The following is a 12,023-nucleotide window of genomic DNA, read 5'->3' on the forward strand; positions in this document are numbered from 1 at the left end:
TTACAAATTGCTATATATATACATATATATATATATATACATATATATATATATATATTCATATCATTGCACGCTCCAGCCTTGGATTATTTTTAAGCAACGAATAATTCTTGCGTCGAATTTTCGAAAAGAAAAGGAACGAGAATCGTGGTGGAAAAATTCGATATATCGATGTGTAAAATCTGTTCGGATGAGAAAATTTCGAGACGAATCGACGTTGAATCTCGCGAATGAATAATGTTACGTAAGAAGGATCGTGTCGATGAAGTCATTAAGAAATTATCTCGAGTCTTAAGGATGAAATAACAAGTAACAACAAGTTGGTAAATTTTACGTATACGTTACGATCGGGGATACGGTTGTTGTTCGATGTTTTCGCGTACAAAACGTACAATTATGCCGTATAAATCGAAGACATCTCGCGAGTTGGATTGTCATGCAAATTATAGTGGATATCAATGAGCTGGAAATCGCGCTTCGTTCGATCATCACGTAACGATATTACGTTCAATATAAACGTTATTATCGCTTTTCCAAACAAATTATTCACACTAGCAAGCGGATACAACTTGGAGAAATTTCTTGTTTGATTATTCGACGAGCGAAGAACGTTCACTCGGCTCATATTCGTATATTTTTCACTTTCTCACCTACATTATACACATTTCTATGTATTTATCTCTTCGCCGGTTATTGTCAGCATCGAGTGGCGATTTTCTTCTGGGATATATTCTCTCGGAACGTGCACGCGTTTGTTTAAGACGAATTAAAACTATTGTTTGTATTTTTGATGATATCTCGCGTTTTTTTTTCTTCTGCATTTTTTAATCCTCCTCCTTTTCGTTTATTTCGCAATTGTGCCGTATTCACTTAGCCATTTTTTCCACACAGCCTGTTCTCGATTTTCCCTCGCGATCGTCCACTCGATCCCAGAAAATAATCTTCTCGTCACGCCCCCTTAGATAACGAACCATACCTGAAAACGAAAGATAGCTGGTTCAATTCGAAAGGAAATCCAGTTAGAGAAACGTTTTCTTTCGCTTTGCTTTGCGTGCTCTGCTCGCTGCATGCACATTTTCGCTTTTGTCGTCTCGAATATTGTACGGTGTTAAAAAAATTGCATGTTAATTTGTTAAGAAAGGAATTTTCGAAGAGTCTCGTTCGAGCACGGAAGAAGAATTTCTCACTTACGTCCGGCGCAGATTCTTGGACGCATTTGGCGAGATTGTACATCTTGTCGCAATTGTCGGAGCCGGCTACAAAAATAAGAAAAAAAAAAAGAGAGATTTAAAAAAGAAGAAATTCGAAATTCTAATCAATTAACGGATCGATGCACGTACAGGTTGGAAGGCATTTGCCCATGATCGACTCAGCCCTTTCTTGAAGATGATCCGGCAACAGGCCCAACATCATATCCACGTCCACGTTTGCCTCATCGTCCACCTAAACGAGAATTCCATATTCCTGTAGAATAGCCTCGTGTTTGAACGCAGTGATCGTTTCTTTAAAACTCACCAAGCTGAACGCCTCTAACAAGCAATACATGTAGCAAGTGATGGACGGTTCGTTTACCAGGTTCCCTTTGTCCACCTCGTCGATTTGCGCTACGTTGAGACGAAAATTATTTTTCGATCGAGATTTTTTAACATTCGAATATTCTTTAACCGGTCGCTTCCACGCGTCTACTAACCTTGCGTCGTTCCGTGCTCGCCCATGCAACGAGCCTTGTCCTCCGCGACCATGTCGAACACCTCGGGCGGCACCCAATCCGGCTAAAACGAAATCCATCGAAACTCGCGTATTTTTTCCAAATAATTATCAATATCGGGTCAATTCGATCTCCGAATTTCTTTTTACGAAATCAGCGCATGAAACGTATAGACAGAATTATAACTGTTTCTTCAACCATTCGTAATTTCGTAAATAATTTCTCTGCAATTTCTCGAGATTAAAGTATGTTAACCCTTTGCACTGCTGTTTCGCTCGAACTCCACTATCTTTATATATAAAGAAGAAAAGATTATTGAATATTAAAGTCTATATCGTTTCGTGCGAATTATTTTTTATGAAGGAATTAGCGAGATGCATCTTCAGGTTTGTCAGAGCAAAATAGCAGAGTTTTCTAATTTCTTTATTGCATGATTATTTGTTTCGCACAGTATTTCATTAATACGTTCATTAGTAAGAAATAGTTTTAAAAAAATATATCTTTCATTTCCACGCGATTTCGTCATTCAATAACGAAAAGTCATTTCATGCTTACAAAACTGAAAAACTTTGAAAATAATATTTCTATCCATCAAACTAAAGATGTCGTCTGACCCACGGTCTAATTTCAGATAAAAAAAATCTAGCCATTTGACGATACATTATTCTACATCTCGTAAGATTATAAAGAGCTGAGAAACTCAAAATCAAACATAAATAAATATTGTTCAATACCGTGTCAATCCAAATGACCGAGAGCGCAAAGGGTTAGCAAAATTAACGCCGATCCCATCCCCCCTTTCATCGACGCGCCCCGCTTCGAGTTGAAAAATCGAAGAAATTGAAGCTTACCGCTGCGTTCACGAAAATCGTCTCGAGGCAGAGGAGGGCGACGGAACAGATGAAGGCTTGCTTCGTGCTACCCATGATCGCGCGCAATAATTATTTTCCCCGCACACGCACGCGCACACACGCGTTGTCTCGCCTGCTCTGCGCGTACAATGGATGCCGCGACGCGTCGGTGGCGGCGTTTTTATAACGGCTGCACGGGATGCACGGGATGTGGGCGTGTGTGCAAGAGGAGGAGGGTTTGCCGAGGAACGCGTTGATTGAAGTCCTTTTGATAATTGGTTGAAGAAAACACGGCTAATTTTCGGCCCCGTAACGGAAGTGCGCTCTTTCGATCACGTGCGCCCGTGACCCTGAGCGCATCCTGCCTTCCTTCTCTCCGATTCTGTTTTCGGGTCGGAACGGGATTCGTCTCGAGGGAATCGGCGAAAGACGATTGGGAAAGTTTTGTGTTGGATCGAATCGGATTTCGATTCTTAAATTCGGATCGAATCGCGTCGAGTTTAGTTTTAAATTTGGAGTGTCGCTACTAGCGCTGCAACAGGGCGTCTACGAGCGTCCTGTAAGTTAATCGAATTCGCGTAACGGCAACACTGCTTACTTTTTCGAGAGATCAAGTTCGAAGCGTTCGGTCAAGAGATTCGCTCCGTCCCTTTGGAAATTTGGAAATTTGTCGTCTAAAAAAAGAAGAAGAAAGGATATTTTTTTTTCTTACACCGTTTTATATGTAATATAAGCGTTGTAGAGGAAATCAACAACGTGAATTGGCAGATTCGCGATTACTGAAATTACGTCCGTTACGTTTCCTTTAATGACTCGTTTGCAAAAACCATTTGTTGCTACTTGAGAATAATTATATCGAATTACAAGAGAGAACGCCATTGCAAGAGCGCGATGCTCGGATCGTAATCTGGTATTAAATACCTAATGGGATACGACTCTATGTTCTTTTTATTAAAACATATATATATATAGTACATTAGACAAGATACAAATATATTACATCACTGAAAAATTTAAAAAGGCTACTCTATTCTTCGCGTTCTTTCTATTTAATTGAGAGGGAAAAATAACTAATTTAAATTTTTTTTAAAATTCCGAATCAAGAACGAGGAGTAATAATAATAGAAACTGCATAGAATATTATCGAGGATCGATGCGTGTGTATTATGCAAGATCGTGCGATTTCGAAAAGATTCTCTGGAACGAAATTCGCTTTCTCCCTGTTAACTCAACAAGCTTAAGAAAAAGATCGCAGGAATTCGTCATTTTAGGGGCGGTCGGCACACCTCTCGAATTTAATTACCGTTTTCGACCGAGTTCTTGGGACGAGTTCTTCCAATAGAACCCCTTTTATCAATTTCACGGTTCAGAGGAGGTCTCGAAGCGAAATCGGGGCGAAATTGGTCGAGAGAATTGGTCACGAGGAGTTGGAAAATATCCGTTTCGAAGGTTTCGAAGCGAGGGACGACGCTTGGACGAGCCGAAAATCTCGTTTACCAGCTTTAACATGCCTTCCGCTCGTGTAATTTGCTACCAAATCGCGATCGACCGACCGTTTCCTTTCCTTTCCGTTGCGCGCTAGAGCCTGCGATATATCACTTATTCAGTGAACTAGCAAGGTCTGAGCCGGTGTAAGTTTTCCTGAAAAGCGGAACGATATCGAGCCGATGAAATCCGAATCCTGGAATATTCCTCGTGTTTGTGCAACTGGAACGAAGTTGGGCAAGCTCGTCAATATTTTTTGCCAGACCGATATTTAATGAATTTTCTGACCGCGTGGGTCAGAACGCGCCTCGCGTTATCATGATTAATAGTTACTCTTGCGAGGTGTACACAATGTTTATTAGAATATACCGGACAAATAACTTTATCGAGGGAAAAAAGGCGTAGAGAAGCATTCGAAATGAAAAGAAAAAGGAAGCAAGTTTTTCACTTATCCACGATTAATAATTATTCTCTTTCGACCCGTCGCAATATTTACGATATCGTAATAGAAATTATAACGAGGAAGAAAAAAGAAAAGAAACGTCGTCGAATCGTAAACATTCGCGAGTCTAATTAAGACGGACGAATTAAATTTTATTTATATAAGTCGATCGATTTCCTTCCGTTTTCCAACAGACGCAAAGATTCGGATTACAATAACAATCGGATAAAATAATCGCGAACAAAAATGAAAAAAAGAAAAATAGTAATTGAAAGTTACGCAACGGTTGCGTTATATCATCGAAAAAATTCGCATCTCCCTTTTTTCCTCTACGGTTATCGGTTATAACTTGCTCGAATCGTTGCACGATGGCAACCACGTATAATTTGCTGGTATACTCATCGTATACTCGGGCGCGATGTTTTTTCTTCGTTTCGTTCAGAAGAAGCCGAGTTTTTGCGAGTTTAACGAAATTATACGTAACGAAGCCCGAGTGTATACACATATTAGTCGGTTTAGCGGAGGGCGAAGCGCGCGTTGGATCCAACGATAATTGCATTTTTCATTTATCGACGGAGCCGAACGGTGAGAAGGAAGATGACGATTGGCCCGCGTTATCGGACTCCGCATTTTTATTGACGGTTATAAAAACTAACGGTCTCTGGTGAAATTTCGAAATTTCGATTGGTTCAAACGTAACAAGTTGTACTAATTTAGAGAGAGATAGGTTCTCGTCGTATCTTTGGCGAGAACGAACGAGAAATACACGGTGGAGAGGATCGATGGTCGTTCACGATTTCACGCAACACGCAACAACGATGGATCGATCGCGTGCTTTAACTAACTCGCGTGAAATCTCCATCTTCGTTAATTGACCGTACCGTGCCGAATTCGATTCCGTGGCTGTGGTCAAAGGGAGAGTCGTTCCGCTTCCGTGGTTCGCGTGAGGCCCGGTTTATATTTAAAAAGATCGGAAGGAAAATTGAACGTTTTCGCGATTTCTTTCGCCCCGTTGTCCGGAGTTTTGGAAGGGAGAGCTTGGAAGAAGGTTGTTGGCGATGGAATCCACAGTTCCATCCGTGGCGAGGGAGGAGAGAAAGGGAGAAGGAGAGGCTGGGCGCATCGGTCTCTCGAAGCCAAGGTCGGGTTTCGATCGCTCGAAGGAACGCATCGCGGGGGATATCGGGGTCAAGAGAGCACTCAGTTTCTTAGCACGAGTCGATTCGTAGGCCTTGGCTGGCTGGCTGACTGGCTGGCTGGCTGGCTGGCTGGCGAACCCCGTCAGCGCCCCAATGTTCGCCGAACCTTCCTCCTCCCTTCCTCCCGGAATCGATCGAATTTCGCCGGATTTCTGCCATCCGCGCACGTGCAGTGGCCCACCTGCCGGGCGGCCGAGTTTACGTTCCCGTGCAAACTCGGCTTTAACCTCTTGGCCCCGAGATTCTGGAGTGGTGCCGCGAACATTGATACCCGTTGCTCCACATATATGTGTGTATATATATATATATATTACCTGCATACGCCTCTGTCTCCCCTCCCCGTTTTGTCTTCCCGACCGTTCAACAACCGTTCTATTTTTAATAGACGAAAGAAAACTATTATTCCCGGATTACAATTTTTGCACTTCGATAATGCGGATCTCTCGTACGTGGAACGTTTAATTAAGAAAGATGTGTATATATATGTATATACGAAAATCCGAAATTTTCGGGTTATTTTAACCGTGGCACAATTACGATCAGCCTGTCGCGGGGATTAATGTGTCCGTTATCCGGCTGGGCAACTGGACGAGCAGTTTCATGCTAAACGATGCTAATTCGATGCCCCGTTAATTTATGCGCGACGATTAAACGAGTATGATTCGAGTATCGGTCCACTCGGGGATCATAACTCCTCTTCGAAATTCGAATTTCTCTCGATCTGGGGACACGACGATTCGATTACTGTTATCGAAGCTGAAACAAAGAAATAAACGGGGTCTTTCGAATCTTTATTCATTTATTTTTTCCTTTCAATTCTCAGAGGAAGATTCGCGTGGACAGATTGAAAAGAACTGGATTCGTCGTTGGGGGAGGGGGTTAGAAGAGTGGTGGTCGGTGGAACGCAGAGCCGCGGAGGGGACAAAGGAACAAAACAAACGGGAACACGTGCTCCGAGCGGAGGAGTGCACTCTCGTATACCGGAGTATTGATCGTGTTCTGCAGGTACTCGTTCGCCTGTTTCGTTAGCGGCACGTCGATGGCTACTGCCGCTCGTCACTGCAGCTGCAGCTCCAACTGCGCCCAGTTCCGCTAACCCCCGGCAACTATCGCCGCCTCCCCTCTATTTCGATCTACACCCTTTTCATCAACCAAGAATCGCACAAAGTGTCGCTAATAACGCGATAACAATCACGTTAATCAAAGGCATCTTGGTTATGATATATCGACAATGATTTAGCTTTTCTTTGCTTTCCGAAATGGCGAATGATTCGAAAATAGCTTCTTCTAGATAGAAATTCGATAAAACGATGTCCGAAACCCTCTTCGAATTATGCATCTGTATAATATTTACAACGTTATTGATCGCGTGCAACCTCCTCGCTTCACATATTTCCTTCCATTTTTCCAACCCGTCATACCATTCCCTCCATCGATTCGATGCAAATTTTCGAATCTACCTTTCTACTTCCGTCGAAAACCAGTTATTTCCGAATGTTTGCATAATCCTTACCGATCGGCGAATCCACGTGCCACTGCCCTCCTCCTCTCCTCCCTCTCCTGTCTCGACCAGACCATCCCGTAAGTCGCCTGCTTCAAATCGACTGGTCGTTATTTATTCTACAGGTGGCCGTGCACGAACCTTTCGTCGTTATATATACACATATATGTATATATAAGTGCGTGGAGATATTTCGAGAGAGTGGAATTCGCGATCCTTTCCTCTTCGGATTCTCCGTTTCCTCTCGATCGAACGAGAAGTCGCGAATAGAATTTCGCCACCTCCGCTTCCATAGAATCCTCCTCCGTTTCCGCGCCGTATGTCATTAGCCGCGGAGATTGATCGACCCGACGACGATTCTCTTCGTTTCTTCCTTGATTATTATTACGTTCTTTCGTGTCCTCTCTCGAGATATAAAGTAATACTTTTCCACGCGGATACATAACAGGACATAATTGAATTTTGCATAATTGATCCATCGATTCGTCTCGAACCCAGCTTTTCTTCCTTATTCCGTCCGCGATGCGATTCGGCGCCAAAGGAAACGATGGAAACTCGATCGATATCCATTTCTCCAACCATGCTTACATATCTCTCCACAAACCTTCCACCTTTGATTGGACCCCTTACAGCGTATCTTGGGTCTCGCGATGAAAACGCGAAAATAAAAAAACGATGTAAACGAAAGCGCGCAGTTGTATCGAAGGATATAAGCGGAGCTGCTATTAGTGGGCGGCGATCCTCGCCTCCATAAATTGCTCGCTTTTATTTGCGCGTTTCACGGGCACGTTTACGGTAGTAAAGAAAGTGGCGTAGAACGGTTTGTTTTACGGAGCCGTGCCAATCGCGCGCCAAGATATCGCCGGGAGCGACGAAGAGAAAATCGGGCGCGTGGGCGTCGATCGGCGGCGCGCTCCCCTTCCCTCCCGAGGGGGAATCGTTAAAGGTTACTCGGAGGCCCGCGCCTCGGTAAACAGTCGTCTCGCGTTCTCCCTTTTCAAATTCCAATCCTCCACCGTGCGATATCATTCACACGAACTCGCTTTAACGAACCAAAATAACCGATTACGAGCTCCTATTATCGTCCGATAATTTTGAATACGCACACACATATATATATATTCTTCGAATTTTTCTCTTTTTTATCGAAATTTCGAATCTCGAGGCGGCGAGGATAGGTAAAGAACGGGTCCTGATCCGCTGCTTGCAGGCTTGAATGGGAAGGAGTTAGTAGCCCGTTGGAAGTAGGTCGGCGGCGGCGGTAGACGGTTGTGGGTGTCCCGACGTGGCTGCGTGGGTGGAAGCGAAGTCGTTCTGAAAGGACTAGCGGCGAAGTCGAGCAGGGACGGAGCGAGGCGGGGGAAGGGGTTGAAGGAGTGGCAAGGGGAAGCTTCCCACTCGTCAACCGATCGGTTCCCGACCTCTCCAACGTCTTCCGCGTTCCTCTCGCCATTCATACTCGTCCCGCGTGCCTTCGCTCTGCCCACCGACCTCCAGCTTCCATTTTTCTCTTCAAAATATCGCTCGAGAAATCGTACACGTATATGTATATATATATATATATATATAAGATTATTTATTAATTTATTATTTTTTCTGCATTTGGAAATTTTTGATGAGCCAGCCTTTCGTCTCGTCGACGAAAGGTGGGGGTAACATCCGCGGATAATATCGAAGGTTGTTTTCCCTGGAAGGGAAGTTGGCTTGCTCCGCGCGCAAGCGGCCGTGGCTGATCTCCTATAATTTCTCATTCCACTGCACCGTGGTTGCCGACTCGTCGAACGGTCGATGTGCATAAGGGGTCAGAAGAGGATAAAATTACAAAGTGGAAAGTGTCATCGGCGTTCGATCGCTCCCGCTGTCCTTGAATATCAACTGTAAAAGTCGAAGGACACGGGGCAGTCTGAATATCTAATATCTAGTAAATGATGTTAAACGAGATTTCATTTTTTCCCTCTTCTAAGATCGTTTCTTTCTTTCTTTCTTTTTTCCATCACGAATCTATTCTCTCGCTTTCTCGTTCGAAATGATATAGTAATTTTGGAAAAAGGAAAATGTTTATTTCTTCAGCGCGTTGTTGAAAGAAACGCCGAAACGCATGCCCCTCCTCCCCTGTTTCTCCTCGGCTCATTCACTTGGACGTGGGATCGATCGAGGGGAGGTTATGCAACGGAGACAAACACGTTACTATTTTTGCGGATCGCGTGCAGTGGTTCGCTAACAGGTGTACAAACGAAAGGAATCGCGATATTTATCCTCGAGCGCGTTTCTTTCGTCCACGGAATGTTTATATTTGTAATTAGCAAAGTGGTAGGGAAATAGTAAAGGAAAAACATTGCGAAAATTATCCGTTTTTCACGATCAGGATACATACGAAACGATTGCGATTGAATTGGAATTTTTGAGAAGGAAAATGAGGAAAAAATATAAAGATAAAATAAAAGTCTTATCCGAGAGCGGAGGATTCACCGAAGTTAATCCAACCGTCTTTATCCTTGACAATTTTTTGGACAGCTTCCAAGAATGATTAATTCCTTCTTTCTCTCGATATCGGGATAAATATTGGAGAAGAAACACATCCAGATGAAATAGGAGAAATCTATTTTGCGTTCTTCCGCGAACGTGAATCACCCGGATTTGTTTTTTCGGAATATTCTCGCTGCACGAAACGCGAGAGAGCGCCACCACTTCATTGAGAACTTTCTCAATGTCGTGTCCGAGTACGAAGCGGAAAATCCGTGTGTAATCCGGGACGTTAACATTATTCATGGGATATCTTTGACGAGGGCAAAAGTTTTGGTACGCCAAAATTTCGAGTTAGACTTATTCATTAACTCGTGAGCAGTCCAAGTTTCGCGAGGTTAGACTCGACGAGGCAGCTCTATCCTTATCCGTCGCACCGTTTTCTCTCGTCTCGTCTCGCTTCGTCCAACGCAAACTTCAATACCTCGAAACTCGATAATAAATAAGTCGCGATATTTTCGTACGCCAACTTTTACCCTCCCTTTCACCTACGGTATCAATCATTTAAAATCGTCTCGTAAATTTATTAACATTCTATACACGTCGTTTATGCCAATTAAGAATATCTGTTTTTCTCAGCCTCGTGTATTTTACCTCGTGGTAAAAATACGTTTATCAGTCGTCGACATTATTTTTTTTATCTTATATATATATATATATATATATATATATATATATATATATATATATATATATATACACACACATACAATTTGTTTGCAACGAGTGGCTCGAGGAGTAGTTGAAAAATTCTCATCGATAATCTCGATCGTTATTTCCGTGTCGAATCGAAGAAGTGAACGCGCGTACGCGCGAAACGAGGCATGTAATCGGCGCGTTATTCTCGGTCGTTAAGAGAAGGAGGAGAAGTGGGAGGGCGGTAAGTAAAGGCAACGTTTTCAGAATCGGCACACGTAGCGGCAGTTCGAGCCCTATCTCGCCTCTGTGCGCATGCGCGTACGCAGCGTGTTGCGCGATTCGACGGGGTTGGAATATTTTTCGCTTTCGCCGGAAACACGCGATCTCTAACGAGCGGTTCCAACGCTTACTTAATTGCTCGAAGGAATCGACGCGAGAACGCGTTCTCGTTCCCTTCGACTCGGACGAATTCGAGCCGAGGACGGAAACGGAATAACCTTTAACGAACGCGGCGGAAGCTCACGTGCGGAGGCGCGTGATTGTATTTAAATGGCCGCGCGTTAAAAATCGGCGCCGTCCAACCGTGACACGTGCCGCCAATTCGGACACGTCTCTTCCTCCATCCCCCCCCTCCCCGAATTCGAACGTCTCGCGTCTGCGAACTCGATTCGTATTATACGCCGCTCGATGCGCGTATTCCCAAATACGTTTTTCCTATTTCCCAATTCGTCGTATTTTCGTTCCGGCAATAATTGGGTCGACTCGTGATCAGGGATACTCTCGGATAGAAATTCTTCCCCGTCACGATTTTTCGGTGAAAATTAAATTTCGAGAATGAAAATTCTTGTTTACCTCTTTGTCTTCCCTTTCCCGTTGGACGCGATCGAATCCGTTTGTCGCGCTGGAAATAGAGGGAGATGCGATAATCGAAACGTACATGTTAGAACGTACGGGGGATTAAAATGTCAAAGGATTGCTACTGCGTGGTTGTAAGATCTAACAGGGAGGGAATGGATAGCCTCGATTTTTATGATAATTTATTAATTGACTTTTACCCGATTTTTCTTCCACGCGAGATTTTCCAAGACGTTTAGAAAAAAGAGATATGTAAACTGGATACAAGCCAGTTTCCTTTTTTCCTTAATTCAATAAACAGTTTTTATCGAGTTGCACGAACCGAAGCAAAAAGAGACTTTCGTTTGGATCGAAGCTGCGTAACTCGAAATATTTTCGGAATCCCCGCTGGTGTGGAGGAGTGGCGGACAAAGCAGGTGAAAAGAGAGGAAGAAAGAAAGAAAAGAGACGCGAGCGAGATTATTGTTGCATCGTCACCGCAAATGCGTTACCGATACACTTTGCATATTATCGTATGCAAATTGCGAAGAGAGATTGCCGCGGACGAAAAGGTGGTAACCGGCTCTTCGAACTCGGTGTCGTATCGGTATGGTGGCTGACTGAAAATAAGTTTCGGCCAGTAAGTAATTCCACCGATCCCCGTGCAATTACGTCACCCATGTTCCGTATCGGCCGACGCGGAAATCCGGGATGCGAATGCAAAACGAAAGCAAGCCACTACGAAATTAAACCTCCTGCCACTCGTTCCGTCCATTCCAAAATAAATCGAAACCGATTTCCTTCCTTCTCTCCCATCCTTGGCGAAAAATCGATCGCGCTT

General features: G+C 43.8%; 2 protein-coding genes across 18 annotated transcripts in view; one reads left to right on the forward strand and one right to left on the reverse strand.

Annotated features, from left to right (window-relative positions):
• LOC108002839 (CREB-regulated transcription coactivator 1) overlaps positions 1-12,023 on the forward strand; it is a 32,937-nt gene that overhangs the window by 5,370 nt on the left and 15,544 nt on the right. The window lies entirely within an intron of this gene.
• On the reverse strand, positions 579-2,846 carry LOC108002840 (general odorant-binding protein 69a). The gene is made up of 6 exons (XM_017064762.2): positions 2,560-2,846; positions 1,691-1,772; positions 1,516-1,604; positions 1,341-1,443; positions 1,192-1,256; positions 579-976 (listed from the first exon to the last, which is right to left on the reverse strand). The coding sequence occupies exons 1-6, from the start codon at positions 2,632-2,634 to the stop codon at positions 959-961; spliced, it is 432 nt and encodes a 143-aa protein (XP_016920251.1). The 5' UTR covers positions 2,635-2,846; the 3' UTR covers positions 579-958.

This window comes from Apis cerana, linkage group LG2 (assembly GCF_029169275.1).
Source record: "Apis cerana isolate GH-2021 linkage group LG2, AcerK_1.0, whole genome shotgun sequence".
In the NCBI taxonomy this organism is placed as follows: Eukaryota; Metazoa; Arthropoda; class Insecta; order Hymenoptera; family Apidae; genus Apis; species Apis cerana.